Source organism: Cajanus cajan, chromosome 6 (genome assembly GCF_000230855.2).
Source record: "Cajanus cajan strain Asha chromosome 6, NIPB_CcT2T_4, whole genome shotgun sequence".
NCBI lineage: Eukaryota > Viridiplantae > Streptophyta > Magnoliopsida > Fabales > Fabaceae > Cajanus > Cajanus cajan.
Genome location: NC_138522.1, coordinates 45,932,125 through 45,956,654, shown reverse-complemented (window position 1 = coordinate 45,956,654; position 24,530 = coordinate 45,932,125). Strand labels below are relative to the sequence as shown.

Sequence of the window (24,530 nt, the reverse complement as noted above, 5' to 3'; positions counted from 1 at the left end):
TTTGTTAAAAGATAAAAATAATTATGTTGGTTTTACTTTTTTTTATTATTTATATTTATTTTTTATTAAATCTTATAACATTACAAATCCATAATTTTCCTGTGAAATCTATAAAAAAAATTCTTTAAAATCTTATGACATAAATTTATCAAAATCTAAATTACAAAGTCTTGATTAAAATTTGAGTTTTTAAATTTTTTTTAAGAAAATCTTAAAAGTCATGACATTCATATAAATTCTTTTAAAATTTTTTAAAATCTACTGGATTTTTTTATGTTAAAATTGTCTTTCAAAATTTCAATCCAATACACTCCTTAAGTTCTATTCTTTTCTCAGGGTAGCCTATGACTTGTTTCGCTTAAAACTTTCCTTGTAATTACTCTAAGTGAATTCTTAGAGTGAGTAACTCATTCGCTTAAGCAAGTTATCATGTGTGTCTAGGAGTAGTCTCTGTATAGACTTGCTCAAAGCAAGTAGTTAATTGCTTAAAGTGAGTTCTTTAAAAAAAAATTCCCTCATAGTACATCCAATTAATCTTGGAATGATCTTGGGTTGTTTTTTTTTTTTTTAATTTGTAACTTTTAATTTCCTTTTTCCATGTGTTACATCTCAACAAAGAAACTATTAAAAATACTTAAGATTAAGCAATTTCATCCTAAAAGTTAAAATTTCATCCTAAAAGTTAAAATTAACTTTAAATGTATATTTGTGATCTAAAACAAGATTTTGCAGCATAAAATGTACTTAATAGGTATCTAAATTAGATTAAAAAAAATATTGACATATTTAACCATTTTCAAAAATTTCAACTGTGTTGTCAAGTGGAAGAAAAATATTAGTATTTCAACATTATAAATTAATAACTCGGTTGCGTGGTACATTAATTATTAATTCACTACGCAAGCCAGGTACGTTAATCAAAGAATTGTTTTGGCTCTTGGATGTTGTTAGTTCATGGGTTGTTGAAAAATAAAAATATTTTAAGAGAGAAAAGAAAAAAAATTTATAACATATAGCATGTGGCTTAGGTGATAGAAACAAAAACATTTTATATAATTGATTGATAATAAGGAAATTACTTAGTAATTCAATATTATAAATGACAGAGGTTGGTAGAATGTGACATTTATTATTATGGAATTCACTATATATGAAAACCAAGCGCATATGGTTAATTAAGTGATCAGTGGAACAAAAGTTGACTTAAAAACAAGTCTTTTGCATTCCGATCTGTGGTGAGTTCCCGACAACAACTATGGCGGAATCATTTCTCTTCAGTATCGCGGAGTCACTCATGGTAAAGCTTGCTTCTCGGGCTTACGAAGAAGCTTCTCAGGTCCTAGGTGTATATGATCAACTCAGAGTTTAACGAAACTCTCTCAATAGTGAAGGCTGTGCTGTTAGATGCTGACCAAAAGCAGGAGCAGAATCATGAATTGCAAGAATGGTTGAAGCAGATCAAATGTGTCTTCTACGATGCTGAAGATGTGTTGGATGAATTTGAGTGCCAAACACTACGAAAGCAAGTGGTCAAAGCTCACGGTACCGCCAAAGAAAAGGTAGGTCACTTCTTCTCAAGCTCTAATCCACTTGTTTTTCGTTATAGGATGGCTCAACAAATTAAACATATCAACAAGAGGCTTGACAAGGTTGCAGCTGATAGGCATAAGTTTGGCCTTCAAATAATTCATGTTGACACACATGTTGTGCATAAGAGAGAATTGACACACTCTCATGTGGTTAATTCAGATGTGATAGGAAGAGAACAAGATAAAGAAAAGATCATAGAACTTTTGATGCAGGAGAATTCTAATGATGATGATAAAAGTCTATTTGTTATCTCCATTATGGGGATGGGAGGCTTGGGAAAGACAACACTTACAAAGATTATGTTCAATGATGAGAGAACACGAGTATTTCTCATTGAAAATGTGGGTGTATGTTTTTGATGACTTTGATATTAAGCAATTGATTATCAAAATCATCAATTTCGTCATTGATTTTGTTTCTCCTAATGCTCTTCCTCTCCAACAAAATTTAAATATGTTGGATCTAGAACAACTACAAAATCAATTGACAAATAAACTTGTCAGTCAAAAATTCTTACTTGTCTTAAATGAATTGTGGAATGAAGACCGTGTTAAATGGATTGAGTTGAAAATTTTAATACATGTAAGTGTAGTAGGAAGTAAAATTTAACTGACTACACGTAGTCAAACAATTGCTTCCATGATGGGAACTGTCTCCTCTCACATTTTAGAAAGTCTTTCCCTAGAAGATTCATTATCTTTATTTGTCAAATGGACATTTAAAGAAGGAGAAGAGGAAAAACATACTCATTTAGTAAATATTGGGAGAGAAATTGTAAAAAGATGCAAAGGGATTCCATTGACTATGAGAACATTAGGGAGCTCATTATTTTCGAAAGTTGGGACAAATGAGTAGGAAAACATGAGGGAGAGTAAGATTTAGAATATTTCACACAAAAAAAAGATGATATTTTACCTGCACTTAAATTAAGTTATGATCTCATGCCTTCCTATTTGAGACAATGCTTTGCATTGTTTTCCCTTTACCCAAAGATTATATATTTTCTAATAGAGTTAATTGCACTTTGGTCGACACTTGGCTTCCTTGCTTCACAGAACAAGAATAGGACACTGGAAGATTTTGCCAATCAATATTCATATCAATCATTGTCAAAAAAAATTTGACCTTGGCACTGTTTTTTTTATTTAAAATACATGATTTGGTGCATGATCTTGCTCTATTTGTTGCAAAAGGATGAGTATCTATTTATAAATTCTCCCAATCAGTCGAGAAAAGAACACGGTTGCCCATCTTGAGCACTAAATATTTGATATGACCCATAATTATTTAATATGCCATAGTTGCTCCAAAAACACATGTAAAAAAATATAAATACAAGCTGGCAGAAATGTTTGACATTCTTATTACATGGCCTTGCATTGCCTAACCTGCTATTTAGCTTACCACAATAAGTTCGTGGCATATAGAACAAATAAAAACGTTTAACCGTAAATTTATTACAAAAAGAATTGTAAGCCATTTAGAGACCAGAAATGGGATTCATATATTTCTGCTCATGCAAGTTATCATTCAATCAAATATAGATTGACAGCACATAGCACGTCAGTGAATTGAAAAGGGGAACATTTTGTCCCAGCTATCATGAGTGCCCGATATTACAGGTGATCTTTCATTTAAGTATTTCTTTAAGGTGAGGAAGTTTATAAACCAGGAAGATGCACTCGCTATAATTTCATCTGCCCAGAAAGTCCTTTAAATGAACCATAAAGAGATTGTGATCTTCTAAATGTGAATATATTATCTATTTTTGCCGAGTGTGTTTCTGAGGCTTCTGCTTTGTATTCAGAAGAATGGCGGTTCCCATGAACTCGTACACTTAAAGTTTTCTTTCGAGGTGCACCAACTTTGACATATTCATTGAAGAAATCTATCAATTCTTGAAGAGTGAGCAGTTTCAATGCTTCAACCTGTTCCAAAGCCATACAGTAGAATCATTAACGCATTCAAGTATAGCGCCAAACCCATCATTAGTGCTTATATTATGAGTTTCAGCGCTATTTTCAATTTTCAAGTCAACTAATCCAACTTAAAGTCCTAAATTCTCCCGTGTAATGAACAGAAAGAAGTACATACCTCATAGTCTCTTCTATCAAACCTCAAAGTACCATCGCTGATCTCTCGCCAGAAAAAAGCTGATTCTTCCCTTAAATTTTTGTGTTTCTCTAGTTTCATATCTATCAAAGCATTTACATTACTCTGCATACAAGCAGTTCAGAAGTCACATGAATAAAGTATTTAGAACCCAAATACCAACACAGATTATAATGATTTGTTAAGTTTAAACAGTTAGGTAAAGGCTCGAGATACATCACTCTTTTTTTTCAGATTTGTGATTATTTACCCAACTTTAGTCATTGGTGTGTAAAAATTGTTGCCCTTGCTTATAAATGATAATGATGCAAATAAAGTCACAAACGTAGATACTTGTGCACATTCCCGTCAAGTGAACATGTAGATATCCTTTATGATTAATTAGAACCAACAATTGCAGGGAACAACAATTCCAGGAAACAGCTAAATAAAATATTAATTAGAACCAACTAACAAACCTTGAATTCATCATTTGTCATCTCGCAGAGTTTGGTCTCAAACATTTGGAGAAATGCCATAACCCTTTGCTCAATGTTTCCGGGAGACTGAGAAGCAAGTAAAGTACTGGACTTAAGCATAGGTCATACATTAAAAATTATTTCAGATTAGTTCCAACTTCCGAATAGGAAGATACCTTTACTGTGGATTGGATAATAAACTGTAGGCCACGTATACCAGAATCATTCCTACGTGTTTAAAATTGAAGTTAAAAACAAGGGTTAGTCTTTCAAGCTAAATACATAGAGGATGCTAAAGATCAACATACCTCTGCATGAGCACAGTAATGTACCCAAGTTGCTCTACTGATCGTAGCTGATGAAAGGTCGGTTGCTTTGCAACAAGGGCAAAAAGCTGAAGTTTAACATTCAGCTTAAAGTCGTCTCGACCTACCTACAGATTTTATAGGAGGATGATAAGCAACAGTGGCTTAAAAAAATACACTTAAATCTGAAAATTTTCTTATTATTCTGAATTGATGGGTACAATCAAATACATAGGCATGTAACATAATCAATCCCTAAAGTTTAGGGATAAAGATAAATCTGACTAAGGAAAACTAAACTATAAATCGGGAGAAGATAAACTAGTATATCTAAACTATATCTTAATGAATTATTTTAACATAAACTAGTATATCTAAAACTATATCTTATAGAACTATCTTAACAAATACAATGGAAAAAAAAAAAAAAAAAAAAGTTGATCAAATGGCAGGGCCAAAAGGTGGGAGAAAAATACAAGTCAAAATAAATAGACAGAAAAACTGAGAACATAGGTGGCCTTCAAAATAGTGAAAATTCATGTAATAGAACCTCCATTAAGAGCAAGGCCTTTATAAAATTAAAATTTTAAGAAATTCAACACTTCAACTAGTTACCAGGAAGAATTATTCCAAATTGGAAATGCCAAAAATACCTAAATATGTAAAAGGAAACATGGCAGAGAAAGATAAACAAGAATGACAAAACTTCAGGGATATATGATCCTGGCTAGAGTCATTGGGTGCAATACGATAACACTTTGTTGTCCAGTAATTAACATGAACAATTAACGTACACATTAGGGTTCCCTTCAAGATGATTTTCAACCAGAGTCCTTTTTCATGAAAAAACCTAATTAAGGCGACATACTGTTTTAGAAACAGCATAGTTGTTTAAAGCCTAGGGTTCATCAAAGTTAGTCAGTGTTGGCATCAATTTTGAACTGTTCACGGCCAAAATTATAAAACAGGCATAATGCAACAATTAACTTTTTGAGTCCAAAAAGTTATTTTGATGGATTGATGCATACCAGTCTGGCAAGCTAAACATATCTTAATACAAATCATCAACAGACAACTAATATAAACAAATTTACCTGTATGTAGTGCACAAGAGAAGAATTCTCTTCTTCAGGATTAAGACATTCTGATGGGTAGAAGTAATTCATGCCATTTTCAAGTTTTACAACCCGATTTGTCAAATGTTGAGATGAAAATAAAGGCTTGCACAGAGGTTTCGAATAATTAAAGAGAACATCTTCTATGTGCTTAACCATTGACTCTGCTTCGTGGCTTTCAATGTTCCCTGTAACAGAAATTTTCAATCTAATTTAAGTAAAAGTAACTCACGAACCATAAGGAGAGAGAAAGGCATAAGAACCTGCTATGTAAAACTCTAAAAAGGTCCCGGAGAGCATTGTTGGTACAAATTTAGCAAGATCTTCAACTTGAAGAGCAGGAAGTACATCTAGCTGTTCTATCCAAGGCCAGGTTTGATCTTGTAGGATCAAAGAGCAATAGTACATAGCCTGCTGATAGGGTTGTTGGTACTTGAAATTCTGGTATTCCTTGGTTACCATTTCCTGATAAAATGTATATGACAAGATAAATAAATAAATTTGACTTACAAATTAAAAATCAGGACAACTTTTATTTTAAAATTGTGAGCATGGACAAAATAATAAATCAAATACTGAACATGAGTCAATACTTATTTGTTTGCACATTTTCTTATTAAGATATAAACAAGGATATGGCTCCATGAATTTCACGGATTTATAAGCTTGTATACATTGTATGAATTTGAATATTACCATATTTTACTTTTTATTTGTATTTATTTTAGATTAATTTAATTTGTGACAGTTATAACTAAGTGATACATAATTATTCTCTAATAAGAATGAATAAAGAGAAATTAGGAGTTACACCTACGAGGTAAAGGTGGCAGAATTGTGCTTAAGATGGTTTGAACATGTGAGAAAAAGACAATAAGAAAATGGCTAGAATCTAGTTGGCCTCTTTGAACACTCAAGTTTTTTGAAGTAGATTACAGTAGCAAATTTTTCTTGTGGTTTGAATATGTTTGTTCATCTGTTTAAATAAATAGGGATACTTTCAAATGTACAAATTAAATCATTTTTTTATAAAATAGACATAAAATTATTCTTTTCTCAAGTGTTAGATTCCATCTTAAAACCAATTGGAATTAAATGAAATTGTCCTATAGATATATATATGTTGCACCCCGATCATTGAGACAGTCAATGTGGAACCTCTCAACACTCCTCCCTCCACAAAAGCCTGCCGCACCAGGCAATACCTATCATCAGAATAGGCTGCAAATGAAGATAGACTATAGATTCTTACAATGTTAGATTCATCTTAAAACCAATTGGCATTAAAGTGAGTTTGCCCAATAGATATAAAAGTTGTGCATACCAAGAATCGAGGCAAGTGATGTGGGACCTTCCAACATTAAGAACCAGAAAATTATTCTTTCTTAAAAATATTACAAACAAATTTCAATAGAATAGTTGAATTTTTAATTTAAAGTATTGGTCCTAAATATAAAAGTTTTTTCATCAGAAAACAAATTAAGTAGTTCCAAATTATTTAATTCCAATTTTAAAGATATTCTGCTAAATATAAATAGCAAGTTAGCAACAAAGAATTTGGTAACCTTTTCCACTAAAAGTGCCATAAAACTTTCCTAAAGCAAAACATTTTCAGGGGCCCACCAGAAGTTTAGAAGCTTGAAGCACAAAACAATCCAATGGAAATTCAATTATCAATAAGAGGCACCAGCTTGAGGCAGCATCAAAAGAGAAGAATAATTTAGAGGAAGAAAGTAACTGCTAATGTTTGATGGAAAAAGACAGTATAAAATAGAAGAATCCAACAAAGAATTATCCCTACCCCATGGTAAACAATATAAAAATTCATTTCAGTCACAAAATGACAAGAATGAGTGAATTGATGGTTGTGTGAGAAGAGTCTGATAGAGTACCTTGATAACTGAAAACCTGTCAGTTTTCACTTCAAAGGTCACAATCTTTGCAACTATAGTTTCGAGTAGAATCCTTAACTTGTGATTATAACCAAGGAGAGTCACCTGAAAACAAATGGCATTTCAATGATGAGAATGGAAGTAGCACACACATACAAAGGCATACGGAGGAAGGAAGAGTTCCTCTGTTTCTATTTTCATTTATACTGCCACACAAATTTCATCATACAAAGCAGCCAAATAAATAGCAGTCACTCGAAGGTTTAATTAAGATACAAAATTAGTTGATAGATAAATAAAACTGAGTTCATTACAATGAGTCGAAGAGCTCTTCCAAATTATTATATCCCTCCTCAATATAATAATCAATTTAACCATGTTATTGTGCTTTCAAATATCAAATTCACAATTATCAAGACCCCAGTTGTTAAACTTGACTCAATGTGAGCTGCCTTAATCAATCATAGTCATAAAAATGTAAACTAAATCCATAAGTATATATTTATTATTTGCATTTTTAAATCACGGTATATCATCTATATCTTTACAAGTGAACTGAACTATACAAGTATGAATTTCTTTTAATAAAGAAATACTAGCAACACACTTTTTCCCATACTTTATGTGTGTTTCTGTAACAAGTCCCACATCGGGGAGGTCTCCTCACCAAGGAGTCCTTATAAGGCGGGAGGTTCTCCAACCTCTTGGGCCGGCTTTTGAGGGATGGTTCCCCTCCTTAGCCTTATGCTCGTTACAATGGTGCTTTCATTGAGAGCCAGCCAAATCGAGAAGGGCTACCCACGGAGGGTTCTGACCATCGGAGGGTTCTGACCGGCAAGAAGGCCGAGTGAAGTGCCGGTGAGTGAAGTACCGTGGAGTGCAGCCATCGAGGACGCTGGCTTTCGAAGGGGGTGGTAATGTAACAAGTCCCACATCGGGGAGGTCTCCTCACCAAGGAGTCCTTATAAGGCGGGAGGTTCTCCAACCTCTTGGGCCGGCTTTTGAGGGATGGTTCCCCTCCTTAGCCTTATGCTCGTTACAGTTTCACTCCCTTTCAGTAGGCCTCACTCCATATCTAGTAGGTATGCAATGAATTTCATCTAATAAGGAAGTGATGAAAAGATTGTGCAAGAAACTGTTTTGCTAGCACTCGTCAACACTAAACAGTGATTGTAGACTATTATTTAATTATCTTATACGGAAATTACAATGTTGCAAACTAAAATAAATTAAAAGAGTACCTGGAAACCACCATCTGTGTGATTTATGTTGTAATATAGACCGGCAACCTGAGCATAATAAGCTGGATAAAAAATAAATCAGTAAAAATTACTTCAATTTGTATTTAGCAACTGAGTAGACACAATAATGCAGAAATAACTTTGTACAAGTAAAGTCTGCATATAACTAGCAACCTACCATATTCATTCAAGTAATCCATTAATAACTGTGTGAAAATATGTGCCAAAACTTCAGCCTCAGGAGAGTTTCCGGCATATGGACAATTGAAATCAATCTTTACAAAAGCCTTGGGTGTAGAAAACAATGTATCTGGCTTATACCATAAGGCTGAATAAGTTGACCTTCTTAACAAAACTGGAAACTTTACCTGTTTCAAAGTATTAAGTACATAATCAAAACAACCATGTTGAAAACCATACACATAAAAACAACTGGAAATTTTGACATACTTTTTCTTGCACAAGTTTAAGTGACAAGTCAGTCGGAATGAACTCGTTAGGAACTGGAAGATGCATATTTTCATCAGGAGCGGAAAGCACCCACCCCTGCAAGTACAAATGTTATTAGGACTATCAAGTTCCATTCTTTCACAACAATTTCAATATATAACTGACAGTAGACAAAGTGGACCCCCATCGGACAAACAGAAAACTTATTCAAATCAATAATCAAGTCCAAAAGTCAAGCATAAAAGTTCTCAAAAGCACATACCCGAATTGCAGAGCCAGTAATTTTTTCAATGGAATATGCAGTTCCATACCAAGGCTCCACCTTATCAGTAAGCCCCTCAAACTTCTTAGACTCCCAAAAGATTCTGCACAAGAATGAGTTAGCTTAAATTTAATCACAACAAAGTCACAGAACCAGTGATACAAAAGCTCAAACAATGATAACAAATAGTAACCAAAAAAAAAGCTAACTTTCTGCAAGTAACAAACATTAAATGTGTAATTTGAATTTGAATTCAGGAACTAATAGAAAGGGTTAGGGTTCTGATACTCCAAATATAGGATAAATTTGTCTGCAAAAGAAAGGCATCTTCCATATGATATGCTTAATCTGCTACAATCAAATTCATACTGCAAAAAAGATGCTAATCTTCACAAGGAAAGCTGGAGCACAACCATGACCATTAGCATCATTAAATAAAATGCTAACATAATCCTCTCAAATGGAGAAAAAATGAATTAAACTACTATTCAGTGACCAAATTCAATCAAATGAAAATATGCAAGCATGCAATTATAGTTCTGAAAAGTGAAAACCATATAACACAACATTCTTAAACAAGATATTTTGTTAGATATAAAACAACTTATGAACCACCACCTATTGTTAATCAGATTTTTATTTGTTGGGTGAAATAGCGGCTTAAGATTTTAGAAGAGTTGGTACACCTACCGCACTTTGTCGGGAGAAAGCTGATCTAGTACCATTTGAATAACACTTGGGCTAAATTTAGAAGGCAAGGATGATCCTGTCAACCAATCTTTTACAGGATAAAACTGTAAAATAACAAAGATCATTAATAATATGATTTCCACCAAAAAGCTCCCCTAGAAAGTTATTTACTTATTTTAGCAAAAGAAATATGGAGTACCTGCATATTTGATGCAATATTAACAACATAATCACTGGGAGGAATTTTGTCCTGATAATGAAACTTGGTCTCACAAACTGCTGAAAGCTTCATGAACACAGAAAATTCCATTAGAAGCTGTTTAATCCAGGTGTGCAAACAGAAAAAGAGAGAAATTGAAACCAAAAGGTAGTTCAACAATTTTCCTATGGCAAGTTATTGGCCTAAGACCACAGGTGAAACACATACGAAATTCACTATCATCAATAAAGATTGCAATTGTAAGTAGTATCAATTATTCAGCTTAAGACACACCATATTGAAGTGTAATTAAATACAAGCCACTTTAATACTCAATAAAATAATCTTAAAGAACTTTTGGTATAATTTGTTTTATGTGATTATTGGGAAAAACTCAAGTCCAACATCGACTAGAGATTAGGCAATTTAATAGTATATAAGTGGAAAGTAACTCTCACCTTACAAGCCGGTTTTTTAGGGTTTAGTTAGGCTTAAATCTACTATTCTAAAAGTGATTATTAATTATTAACTTTTTTAATTTGAAAATGAGATTTCAATAACGAAAGAGAAAAAGAAAAAAATGCCAGAGTATTAAATTTGTAAAAAAAAATATATAAAAAATCTCAAATAATTACTATTATATTTTACAATACCTAGAGTATCTTACACGATCTCTTAGGTATGTTATTCTTGTAGCAGGCATATAATAAAGCAGGTGTATGTAAGAAGGAAGGGGAGAGTGGGCTAGAAGCTAGCAAGGCCCAATAAATATTAGTTAGGTTTGTTATAAGTAGTCATCTTGTCACTGTTGAGTGTCTTTTATGCATGATTTGCACTCAACTTTTGGTACTCTTTTTGGTAATTGTAGATATTATATATGTTATTTTACCCCCCTTAATTTAAAGAATCAAGTTATACTATAAGAGTAGAGGAGTAGTAGCAAAATCTTAAGGAAATTCCTCATTTTTTGCAGTTTTTTTGGGAAGGCAGAGATCCACAGCCATAGTTGAGGATCTGGAGCTCGAGCTGTGGAAGTCTGGGAAGGAATTAGAAATCCAGAAAGTTGGAGCTATAGCTGTGGATCTGTAGTTATAGCTGTAGAAATCTGAAATGCAATTTGAAGTTCCAGAGAGTTGAAGCTAAAGCTGTGGACTCACAGCTAAAGCCATGGAAGCACCCAAGACCCAGCAAAAAACTCCAGAGATCCACAGCCATATCTGTGGCTTCACAACTGCAATGCTGGAGGTTCCTTAAGCTTGAAGGAGTTGCCATAGCTATAACTGTGAAACCACAGCTGCAGCGTTGGAGGTTTCTTCACTCTGAAGGACTCTCCACAGCCATAGCTGTGGATCTACAGCTGCAGCCGTGGGAGGAAAAACCACTTTTTGCCCCTGTTTTAAAGCTCATATAAAAGGGGAAAAGGAGAGAAAAACGGGGGGCATCACGAACAGAAGAGAAAAACAGAGTAAGGAGGACTTGAAGAGAGAACCAGAGGAGGAACTACTACTTGGGCAGTTGGGTCATTTGGGAACGAAGCCCAACCCCTTGTTTTCATCTCCAACTTTGTAATCTCTTCTTTTACTTCTTAGATCTTGTAATGGCCATGTGTGGCTAAACTCATTAAGGATTGGTTGGATGTAACTACTAACTCTTCTTCTTCTTAAATATATGCATTTTGATCTCATTATTTGTGCTTGATTCTTCTCTTAATGCTTATATCGGTTTGATCACCCGTTGTATGAATATTTAGTTTTTGAATCCAGTTGAAAAACGTTTTTAAAAACCCGAACTGAATCTTGCACCTAATCATTTCTCGTTCTAGGAATAGACTTGATTTGGTTAGTCACATTGTTCAAGTCATTGTTCTTAATGCAAAGTGTTAAACTCAAAACATAGAGGAATCATATTTTGAGATTAATGACTTTAGGATTCAACCTTGAGGAATCTTGTTGGATTACTTAATGAACGTGGAAATAATGAAATTAGAATCGCATTTATCTTAAGAAGATCTACGAGTTAGCAAGTACTTATGAACCAATCCTTGTTTCTTAACCATTGTTTTTACTACTTTCATTTTATTGTGTTGTTCTACTCTGTCTTTACTCATTTGCAATTATAACAACATTCTCATTTAAATCATTAGAGCAATAATTACTAAACACTCAAATCCCTGAGGACAATATTTGAATACTACTTCGAAACTTGGTCCGCTTGCCAAGTGGTGAGATTGTGAAAATCCTCATCAGTCACCCCATCTTCTTGTCTTTTATATTATTAATTTAATGTCAAGTGTCTCCGTAATTTTTCTTATACCTTTGTCAATGTCAAGTATTTCTTGCCACCCCATCTTCCTGTAATAATCGCTCTCTCATTTTTTAGTATAATTTTTCACAAAAAGATAAATAAATAAAGAGTTTATAACCAATAAGCAAAAGAATGAGTTGGTGGAGAAGTATCATGTTTCTGTGTAACTTTGTCTATACCTTCGTTAAGAAGTATTTATTGTCACCCCAACTTCTTGTAATCATCTCTTATTTTTTTAATTTAACTTGGAGTGACCCTTTGCAACTTTTTCTATATCTTTGTAAGTAGTAGTAGTAGTAATAATAGTGTCAAGTGTTATTGTAGTACTAGTAATAGTAGTGTCAAGTGTCTTTTTTTTTTTTTTTTGTTCGTTCCTGGAGTATCCACCGCCGATAGCAGTGACTAATCTCCTCGTTACGAGGGAGGCACCTCAAAGGGTGGGATAGCTGGCCCCAAGATTTAATGCGACTGCATACACAAGGCAAGATTCGAACTCCTGACCTTGCTTTAGCGTGGATCAACCCCTACCGCTGAACCACACCCTTGGGATTAGTCATTAGTGTCAAGTTTCTTTATAGTAGTATTAGTAGTAACAAGCATAGAGGATATATTAGACCCTAATGCAACCTAGATCCATACCTCCTTAAAAATCCATTTGTGAACACCACACCGTTGTAGAAGCTCAATGTATTTGAACAACAACCCAATGATATCTTGAATGTGCTCTACAAACCCAAGCAAAAAGTACAAATGAGTTTATAGAATCAATAAAAAATACATAAAATACCCTGAATTAAGTAAAAAGAACTACTAGTAGTAGTAATAGAAGGAATAAAATTAACAATCGCATAAATTCTGCCATGAAGAGCACAGTAAGAAGTTAACATGGTAAAGAAAAATTAAAAGACAGATATGTACCACAAATGAGAAAAAGATAGAGGAGAGGAAAGATAAAACTAACCATGACCAGCATCAGTAAGATCAATTACAACTTTAAAGAAAGAAAAGTCCAAACTCCAATCAGATTCACCTGCAGACAAGCCCGTGGACCATCCTGCAAATGGAATTTTTTCTAGGGGGTAAAATCAAACAATTCATAATAATAGTGGGTCTTCAATATGCTCCAATTCTATGTAGAAAGAAAAGGACTGACAGAGAAAGGAGGTGTAAGACAAAAATAATTTGTTCTGGATGCACAGACTCAACTATTAGGCTCAGGTAACTCTATCCATACACACTGCAAATAGCATTGCACTAACACATCATACAAGCTTGGAAATCTAACCCAAAATTATAAGAGCTTAATGGACATTCACCGACGGTGTAAAATAGTTTTACATTGTCAACCAATTGAATATTATCATTGGTATGACTTTTTACTAATTTATTATTAAAATCAACAACATACCATAAATGGAAATATGTGATGGGAGGACAGTGTAAAACTACTTTACACAGTCAGTGCATCACCTATTTTCTCAAATTATAATACAGTCCATTAATCTTTAGAATAATAGTATCTAAATTTCCAATTGTGCAATCTAAAGTTCAGTCATACATGTTACATTCCATATTAAAACCAATTGATATTAAATGAAGTTAATCAACAAATATATAAGTTGCACCACAAGAATAGAGGCAAGCAATGTGGACCTTCCACCCCCCCCCCCCCCCCCCAATACGCACGACATGAGTATGCCACTTTGACACAAGTAATGTCTAAATTATAGGACACTTCATACACACGCACAAAGAGAGACTCTAATGAGATGAAATATGAGTAACATAACAAAAGAATATGTGAGACACGGATGATTGAATCTGATTAAATATACATATCATTGGCAGGAATTTGTTAATTAAGTCAGAAATGTAGGGGAAATTGTCAAATTTCTAATATATTTTTTATGCAGTAACATGTATGTGAACATGGTGTGACTTATCATTAGGATTGACAAACTAAAGGTTAATACAAATGGTGTCAACCTGTGCACAGGTCATTGCCCAGAAGAGGGTCATGACAAAAAAGAATTCAGTCCATACTCCTTCAATTTGTTTCAAAAACCAGTTTTTACATGGTTGAAATTAGAGAGGACCGCAAAGAAAGTAACATTCTGAAATGTGGATAATTTAAAAATTTTCATTAATATAAGCAAGATCTAAGGGAGAGCCTTGGCACAACAGTAAGCTTGCTGCCTCGTGACTTGGAGGTTGAGTTTAAACCCTGTAAAATGCTTGCAAAGGGATGGATCCTTACACCTGACCTCCCTATGCAGCTAGCCCCACTTGGTGGGAACCTTGTGCACAAGGCCACCGTCTTATAGGCAAGATCTCTTATACTCCATTCCTATATCTAAGACACATTTTTAAATTTGTTTATCCCTTTTTATAAGACTCTTTTCAAATTGTTCCTTGAATCTTGAATTAATTAGTTTTTGACTAAAATACCCTTGATTACTTTACAATAAATGTTATATATTAATATATTAATAATTCATTAAGACTGATCCATTCTCTCTCTCTTGTGAAGATTGGAGAACATGATTCGCACAAGTTAATTAATTAGGTAAAAAGTAATTAAGTAGAAAAAGTGAGATGATGAGTCCCAATAATTTTAAGGGTAATTTTGAAAAAAAAATGTTAACAAATTTAATGCTACTAACTAATCTAACTTTCTTAATATGTGTGAATTAGTTGAAAAAGTCTTATACTTAGGAAAAGAGTAAATAGAAGGATTGGATTTCAAATGAGGTAGACAATTCTCAGAATATTAATACTGAAATATGCAACAGATGGAGAGTACCCACCCAACTTTTTCAAGATGTAATATAAAGACCCTTCTCCTTCATGACCAATGAGATGACCAAGATACCTGCATGGCCCTTCAGTGTAATGATGAATTTCAGGGGTTACTGGCCATAAAATTCTCAATTTATGACCTTGCTTTATTGGGACAGTCCTGACAAGAATCTAATATAGAAAGCCAAAATAGGAAATACATTAGAACCAACCCTAAAGAAATTAGTTCAATTTTCCCATTAAAACAAGTAAAAAATGTGCACCTGCAAATGCTCTGATTTGCATGGTTGACCACGAGCATGGAAACAACTTTTGTTGGTGTTTCTAATATACTGAAACTTTTCTTCTACAAGGTTTTGAATTTTATCTAGGCTTTCTGAAAATATCCATGTGCAAATAATTGGATTGTACCCATTCAAAGTAAATAAATAAACAAGTAAACCTATATATTGTAAACAATATTTGTTACCATTTGTGTAAATAACTAGATGCATTAGATTAGCAGAATAGTTTTCTTCGTAGAATTTGAGAAGCTCGTTCCTTGTGTCTAATCCTTTTGCTTTTGGCCTAACTTCCAAAGTGTCCCAGTTCCCTAACAAAACAGCTATTTTAGAGCACTGCAGTAGTGATTATGATGAGAAGAAGATTCCAACCATGTAAAAAGTAAAAACACAGAGTCAGTATGATTATGACTGGGTTATTATGACTGCAATTAGCCTATTTGGACCTGGTAATCATTGTGTAGTTTATTATGAGTGACAGACATGGTTTCAACATCTCCATTCCAAAAGTTATTCAGTTGTTTGAGTTTAAAAAAGAAATTAAATCAATCACTGACCTGTGCTAAATTTATGATACGGATGATCTCCATCACTGATATGTTTCTGAAGCTGCATAGATTGTGATGTTTCACAAGGAGAGAGACTGATAAAGATTATAATATTTCTTCATGAAAGGCTTAAAAAGGGGAAAGCACCCAATAAACCCACATACATATTGGAATAAAGAAAACACAAGTATAAAAGGAGGATAAACAAAAGGGGAAAGGGGAAGAAAAACAGATGAACTGCAAAGGTAACAAATCAGTCCACCTTCTTTGACTAACACAAATAAATTATGAATTTTTTGGTTTAGTAAATGCATGTTAAAAGTTGTCGATATTAGTCAATCCTAGGTTAAGATATGAGAGACAAGACACAATCCAACTTCCCTTTCCCCAGCTTTGCTATCAATCTGATCCAGCTGGAAGAGCAACAATTCCATATTTCCATGTCCTATGAATTGTCAGTCCAACTATTTTCCTGAGACCATGGCCTCAATTATCAGTAATTAAAAAACTTACTTTCAATGAATTTCAATATTTCATCACTGAACAACTCAGCACCAATAGTAAAAGCTACACAACACATCCAGAAATGAAAAGAAAAAGGAGAAGACTAATTCAACAAGTGAATCCTTAAAGTCATAACATAGGGGAGGGGATTATAACTGACGATAGACTTCCTCACACATCCTCAGTAGTCCAAATAATGCAGCATAATTAAAGTGACAGAACACACATAGGATAACCATGTTCAGCACCAGATTGCAATAAATGAGCTACTTACTGCTTTGAAACTTAATCTACACCAAGTTAGACCAATTTAGAATCTCACTGCAGTTAAGACTTAAGAGCTCTACATGGATACAGAAAAGGTCTTGAATATAACAATTATCAATCTAAGATAGTAGCATATAGCCAGCCCAAAAACTTCTAAAGGAGTATTGCACATAGTATGATGGCTGTTATTCTGAATTTTATACATACATAAATGCTCTAAAATTAAGAATAAAAAAATTACTCAAAAATTTACAATAAAAGGTCATAGGTTTTAAGCAAAACATATTGGCAAATAACAATAAAAGTCAAGAAAACAAATAAATTTGAAAGACATCAATATTTGGTTAAATTATACTTTTGGTCCTTTATCTTATTTTTAAGATTCATTATGATCTTTTATATTTTAAAAAAATTATTTTAGTCTTATCTTTTAAATTTGGGTCATTTTGATCCTTCCAAAATCATTATCATTTTTAGCTTTGTGACACAATTTGAATTGTTTTTTTGACAAATTCAAGACGTAAAACCTATTTCATTAGATTTGTCTGCGTAAAAAACTATTGCATCCAACTGATGTTTGAATTAAAAAAGTTATAAACATAGTGGAAATTGCCTGAAAAATAAATTATAGATTTTTTTAATTTTTCAGTTGTTCATTAGACTCATTTTTATGTTAGCTTCATCTTATTTAAGACTCGTTTTGATTCGAACATCAATTAGGTTCCATTGTTTTCATGCAGATAAATCTAATGGGACAAGTTTCAAATCTTGTATCAGCCAAAAGTTTCAAAATGGTGTCACAAAATTGAAAACGATCACTATTTCAAAATAATTAAATTGACCTAAATTTAGAAGATAAAAGACCAAAATAATTTTTTAAAATGATATAGGACCAAACTGAATCTTAAAAACAAGAAATAATTTTTTTAAATGATAAAGGACCAAACTGAATCTTAAAAACAAGATAAAGGACCAAAATGAATCTAAAAAATAAGATAAAGGACTAAAGCCAATAAGGGGATTTTTAACTCTAGCTCCACTACAGCCACTATTTTAGCTGTGATTGCAGCCACTAGTAAAAAACGCTGATATTCAAGCTTACAGCCTCTGCACCACTATAGCTAGCATGCTATAGATAATTATAATAGAATATTCAAACTATATTCCATCATAAAATATAGAAGCCATTTTTGCTCCATGTTAATACTATTGGAAAATCTGCTTCATAACTATAATAATTATCATCTAAAACAACCAACTTTAGCACAACCCCCTAAAATGAATTAAAAGCAATAGCACGTACCTGGTTCATTCTCCATGCATCAGATAATAAATTCTTCTGGTTTTCTGCAAAAGAGAGCAAAGGAAAAGTAAACAGAACAGATAAGAAACAAAGGAAATAAAACAAAAGATATCAAACAATAAAAAAGATTAGCTAACCAGAGTCAACAGCTTTAATTTCCCTCATGGTAGCATCAGCAGACATCAATGGTTTAGTGAAGAACTGAGCAAATCTGGAATACAAACCATACCCCAAGATCAGAATTTTTATCAGCGATATAAACAAGGAAACTATAAAAGTAGGATCTACCTGTCAAGAGCCTCTTCAAAACCATCTATGTTAACATCAAAAAAGTAGTTGGTGTGTTCAGAAGCTGTAAAAGCATTAGTGCTTCCTCCATGCTGTGTCAGGAAGGCAGACCACAGCAATGAAAATGAAATGAAACAAAACCAAAGATGTTAGCAGACAAATGCAAGAATAATTCAAAAAAAAAAAAATCAATGGAACTATTTGAGCTTTGTAAACCCCAATTGATATTTATATTTGATATAACTTATATTTGGTACAATATAAACTGAATAGAAATTCTTAAACCAGTTTTAAAAATACAATATTGTATCTACATAGACACGCAGAGTGGGAGGCCAGAGAATATGCATGAAACTCTTACCATCCTCAAACGGATAGCTAAACTAAAGTGATCAATAGGTCTTTGGAGGCTTATTTGATTTGTTTTGCTTCAAAACAACCAAAATATTGATCTCATTGACTACCTTGGCAGAATTATGGTATAACACTACATTCCATTGAGCATTGCTCCCTTTCAGACTGTGTATGAAAGACAGTCACCCACTGTGGTTTATTATATTGACGGAGAAACTCAAGTTTAAGCAGTTGCAAGGGAGTTGTGAGACAGATATGAGGCCCTAAGACAGCTAAAATCAACCTCAACAAAGCACAAGAACACATTCAACAATTTGTAGATCAAAAGAGGAAGGAGGTTCATTCTTCAATAGGGAATTGGATACTATAAAGTACCGAGACGTCTATAGAATGTCATGTCAAGCGTAAGCATGTTAGAGACGTTTTAGACACGATACCTATCAAACACACTTTGACACACATATGACACCTCTCTACCACATCACAACTAAAAATATTAATTTTATTGTTCCCTCCGATATCGCTTTAACACCTTTCCAACATGACTTAAATCCAAGCCAAGAGAGTGAGTCGACACTTACTCTTAGCTAAACACTTTTCTAACACTCCTATTATAAAAATTTTAAAAAGTCAACTTATTGATAAAAATTGCAAAGCTCATAACATTTTTTTACATGTCATAAGGCTCATTTTCATAAGAATTGCTCACTGTTTTTAACTTTTAAGATATATGCTTCATCTTCTAAGAGTCATTATCATATAAAAACTGTAAAGCTTATATATATGTGCCATGTCCCTATGTCCGACATTTTGAACATTAGCTGTGTTTGGATGTCTATGTCATGTCCAATGTCCGTGCGAGAGTTGGTGCTGCATAGATTGGGTAATCCTCAGACTCAAACCACACAAACAAAAATCTATTCTTTCAGAATCTAATCCTTTAGTCCGTTCTGGAATCTGCAAATTTTCTCTCTATTTATAATTTTGTTCTTGGCCAGTTAATATATGCAATTTTTGTCCTCTCACCCAACTTCTCTTTTAGAGTTTATGATTTCAACAACAAAATAAAAGAATTGCATTCAATTATTTTGCTAAGTTCCCTAGTTAGAGGTTGAATATTTGATGTTAGTAATTAGGATTCGATTTGAAAATTTTCTGAATTATTTTCCAGTTTTCCTACTTTCCTGAAATTAGAGATTGTAAATCAGGTTATAAATACTCAATACTCGATCATGCCGTGCCTCCTCAAGAAATTCAGATGTAATTTCTCCCTTTTCAAGTAGTGCTTTTGACAAAATTTCAACAGTGACTAACATTTATCTATAAATAACAATAAGATTAGGATACATGTCAACAAGGATTAAATATTTTCTTCAACTTTTTCATTTTATAGCAAGATGGATAAAAAAAAGTGAAGACCTAAACTACTTGGAACAAAATGGTTAAAACATCTGTTGCCTATTTCCAAAAGGAGTGGTATTGCACCTTTCACAACTTAAAAGGGAGTAGACATCCAAACATTATGATACCTCAGCAATATACTTGGAGTAGCTATCTTCCATTGGGTATTTTTCACTGGCATAAAACAGCATGTGCTCTGTCAACCAAAAACACAAATGACCAGAATAAAATTTTTGAAGTGGTTTTCAATTCAACCCAAAAAAGAAATAGGTAAATTTTCAGCACCCCACCCATTAAGCTATCAAGATATAGTTCTTGGCATAAATAATAATATCCAGACAGTAGAATCTAGTATTTTCTTTTTCTTTTTGGTTCCTAACAGCACTACATAAAAATCTATATCTCAAAGAGTCACACAAGGACACAAACATCTCGAGAAGCAAGTGCCCCAACAATTAGCTCCTCTTTTCAATGTCAACAGTCTATCTCTTCCAATCAATATATGGACTTTGAAACGAGTTTTACACAATCACTGATCTATAGACTCCAGTCCTCCGTCCCATTTCTGTGTCCTGTAATGCAATGTTGGTTATGTCACAGCTTTAAATTGCGGTTGTGGTTTTGTTAGGTTCTTGATGTTGCAGCAAATTGCACATAAGTTTGGCCAACGTGGCCACAATTGCGGTTGTGAAGACTCCAAAAGCCTTGATGTTACAGCCGAAATCATGGCCACGGACCATTCTAAAACCTCTGAGTGTAAGTGCACATAACGTCAATCTTCAAACAAGGAATCCAATCCTCTTCAGACTCGCGACACAGCAACCAAAATCCTACACAAATTGAAACCTATACACGACACAACAGATACAAAATTAGATAAAGCGATAAAATAAATAAATAAAAACCTAGGAAATGGGCGAGGCCTTCGAGGCCAGCAGGGTCACTGAAATAACCGACACCAACGTCCATGGAAGCAGCACACTGCAACAAGCAAAACCAAAACACGGAATCGGGAGAGTGAGCAAATTGAAAGGGAAAAGAGAATCGGAATCGGAGATCGAAGAGAAATTGGACCTTATCCGTATCGGGATCACTAATGAGGAGCACTTCAAGCGAGTTGTGAAGCACGACCCTTCTGTAATTCCTCTTGTCGATGCGCGCCTTCACGATCTCCACGTCGTCCTTTCCCACCGCCATCTTCTCCTTCGATATAAGGCGTTGGGAGGTAATGATTTGTTCTGTTCCTTGCGCTCGGAATTCGAATTGAGAGAAGATGAGAAGGGTGCTGCGGAAGATTGGTATTCTGAGGTAACGAATGAAAGTAAGCGGAGACGAAGACTCTGTTTTGTTTTGTTCTGCTTTTTCCAAGTCTACAACTCTACATGCATCTGGATTCTGGAGTGCGGTGGAGTCTGCTAGGTGCTGTGTAGGTGGTAAACAGTGTTTCGAATAATCTAATTTATTAATTACAAAGTAAAAATGGATTTTAACTGCACTTTTTTTGTATTCAAAGTTACGCAATGTCCAAAATCTTGTCATCAAATAATCTTTTCAATAATTTTTTCTCTACTTTTTTTTTCCCAAATTTTGCCTTTTCTTAGTTTACTATCATCAATTAAATTTACTATTGACGTAACATGAGATGCTAATATGGTAGTATATGTTGTGTTGGCATAAATGTGACGTGAGTATAATAACTTACAATTAGGAGACAAATGTGCAATATTTTAGAAATATGAAGATAAATATGCAATAATTTAAAAGTATGAGACGAAGTATTAATATTTGTTGTCTTTAAATTCAATGGATATTTTAACTTGCAAACACTACATTTTCACATACTAAATCACGTTATTATGGATTATCAACTTTTTATCCTTTTTTAATTCAATCCTACCATCCAAGGTCTTATTTGTTGTCATAAAGTCAGTTCATCATACATGTTACCACAAAGCATATACTCATATCTCATGGTAAGTTTCCATCATATATCTTTCACCTTCATTTACACATAATCTGTCTCTCACTTTCATTTAGACAACCCCCTTAAACACACTCCCGTTGGTTTTAATACATAAAACCAAATTCTCTCACATTCACTTACTAATTCAACCCATCACATCAATCTTTAATACACTTTTTTCATTTGTCACAAATACATCCACCTCCTTACCACATCATACCAATGTAACAAACATTTTTAGGAATATTGCTCTTGTACATTCTTCAAGAAAGACATAAATTTATGAATAATGTCAAGTATGATTTTTAAGATAATTATGATAAAAAAAATTATCATAACTGCCATACATAATAATTTATAACGGAACGATAATATAAAAATTTATTATATTATCAATACATAGTCTATTTTGTTTTTGCTACGAGTACAAAAGTTATTTAATATTTATAATTAAAAACAAAAGTATAAAAAAAAAATGAATAAGTCTAGGAAGGTAATGTTTGTAGGTTAGAATACTTTATGTTTATGGCTTTGGATAGGAGGATTCGGTAAAAAAGTGATCAAATAATAGTCTACGATCAAGAATAACACACTTTCATGTGTAAGAAGTTAGCTTTTTTGTGGGTTAGAATGGTCTAACAAAGTTTAAAGACAATAATATCAATATTTTTATCATATTACCATTATTATTTTCTCGCATATTGTACTTTTACTTTCTAAGTATTGCATATTTTTTTCTCATTGTATATTTTTTTCTTTCATTTTTTTTAAATATTGTACATTTATCCTTGATTACTTATGATGATAATAATGTCATGCTATAGATTCATGTAAACACCACATGTATTCACATGTTACATTAATGATAATATTTTCAACGAATAATCATTGTATTTTATATCACCTTTTCATAATTATACAAAGTACATTTGTTTTGATAAATTGTATCTAATGTAGAAATATAACCATACAAAAGATAGTTGACACAAAAGAAAAATCTTTATTATAAGAAAAGAATAAAACTACAAAGAAGGATTTTCAATAAATTATTTATCCTCTCACAATAATGCTCTCTAAGAATTGAACCCTTATTTTTTTTTTACCATTTCTACTTGAATTAATTTGACATGCAAATGCAACATGCAAAAGTTAAAATCATATGGACAAATCTTCATCTTGGTTTGAATTCAATAAGTCATTTGATTTTCGTCTTCCAACAATGTTGCTTTATTGGTTTATAGTGTTAACAAGCATGTGTAATATCAATGATTTCAAATAATGTTTAAACTTTACTAATGGAAGAGATTTTGTCATTTATTTTGTTAAATTATCAAAAGTAACAATCTTCTCTACCAACACATGACCTCATGCAATACTATTATAATGTCACAAATAATATGCACCTTGACATTAATATGATTTGTCCTCTCTCATGGTACATTTTGTTATTAGTTAACTGAATTTTTTAGCACCATTAATTTATTCCTTTTTAATTAATATAATAAATAATTGAAATTTTTGCAATAAAAAGGTAAATGCAACCAGTTTTATATTATGTTTTGCAACAACAAAAGATTCACCTTACAAATGCTAGTAAGATAATCAAATAAAACTAAAAACTAATATCAAGTGTTTAATAAGTTTTTGGCATTCTAAAAATATAAAAAAAATATAAAGAAACTTTAATTAATTGAAAGCAATAAAACTAAAACTTTAATATCATGTCTCATCAAAACATGGTATCCAAAGTTATATGTAAAAGAGGTCAAAACCTCTTTATTGGCGTCAAAATTCAATTGACCCTTACATGCAAATGGAAATTAGTCTAAATATAAACAAATAAACAAAGGAAATGAGATGCATCTTATTTTTACTCTTGGTGTGAAACAAAGGCCGCCAACCTCAAACATAACAATAACACAAAATAAAAAATATTCAAACACATCCAAGGGCAAACAACATTATGCAATGGGTTGTGCAAAAATGCAATTGTGCTTGTGGTGTAAAAACACATCATGAATAAAGTAACCTAAGAATACATGTTAAATAAAGTCACCCAACCCATGTGTCTACCATCAAATACTTTTGGTAGAAAAAGATCCACCAATGACTCGTCAGGATTACAAGATTGCACTAAGGTCACCCATACTTATCACAAAATATGATTAGGGTTTCTAAACTATGTTAAACCCCAAGATTTATAT

General features: G+C 32.9%; 1 protein-coding gene and 1 pseudogene across 4 annotated transcripts; one reads left to right on the top strand and one right to left on the bottom strand.

The window, feature by feature from the left end:
- Nucleotides 1-1,154: 1,154 nt before the first annotated feature.
- LOC145959096 (disease resistance protein RGA2-like) lies at nt 1,155-8,475 on the top strand (annotated as a pseudogene).
- On the bottom strand, nt 2,892-21,801 carry LOC109797247 (Insulinase (Peptidase family M16) family protein). Of its 4 annotated transcripts, XM_020357221.3 has the most exons (26): nt 21,438-21,801; nt 21,269-21,344; nt 20,492-20,559; nt 18,609-18,700; nt 18,458-18,531; nt 18,321-18,364; nt 16,256-16,307; nt 15,887-16,009; nt 15,681-15,793; nt 15,426-15,588; nt 13,580-13,672; nt 13,258-13,343; nt 10,315-10,401; nt 10,116-10,219; nt 9,426-9,528; nt 9,164-9,259; nt 8,892-9,081; nt 8,714-8,775; nt 7,473-7,577; nt 5,844-6,045; nt 5,560-5,768; nt 4,469-4,593; nt 4,337-4,388; nt 4,161-4,247; nt 3,685-3,807; nt 2,892-3,518 (listed from the first exon to the last, which is right to left on the bottom strand). In XM_020357221.3, the coding sequence occupies exons 1-26, from the start codon at nt 21,558-21,560 to the stop codon at nt 3,276-3,278; spliced, it is 2,895 nt and encodes a 964-aa protein (XP_020212810.2). In that variant the 5' UTR covers nt 21,561-21,801; the 3' UTR covers nt 2,892-3,275. The 4 variants fall into 4 exon arrangements, with proteins under 4 accessions (XP_020212810.2, XP_082933341.1, XP_020212811.2 ...); XM_083077215.1 differs by lacking the exons at nt 21,269-21,344; nt 21,438-21,801 and adding an exon at nt 20,889-21,193; XM_020357222.3 differs by lacking the exons at nt 21,269-21,344; nt 21,438-21,801 and having other exon boundaries at nt 20,448-20,565.
- Nucleotides 21,802-24,530: the final 2,729 nt, after the last annotated feature.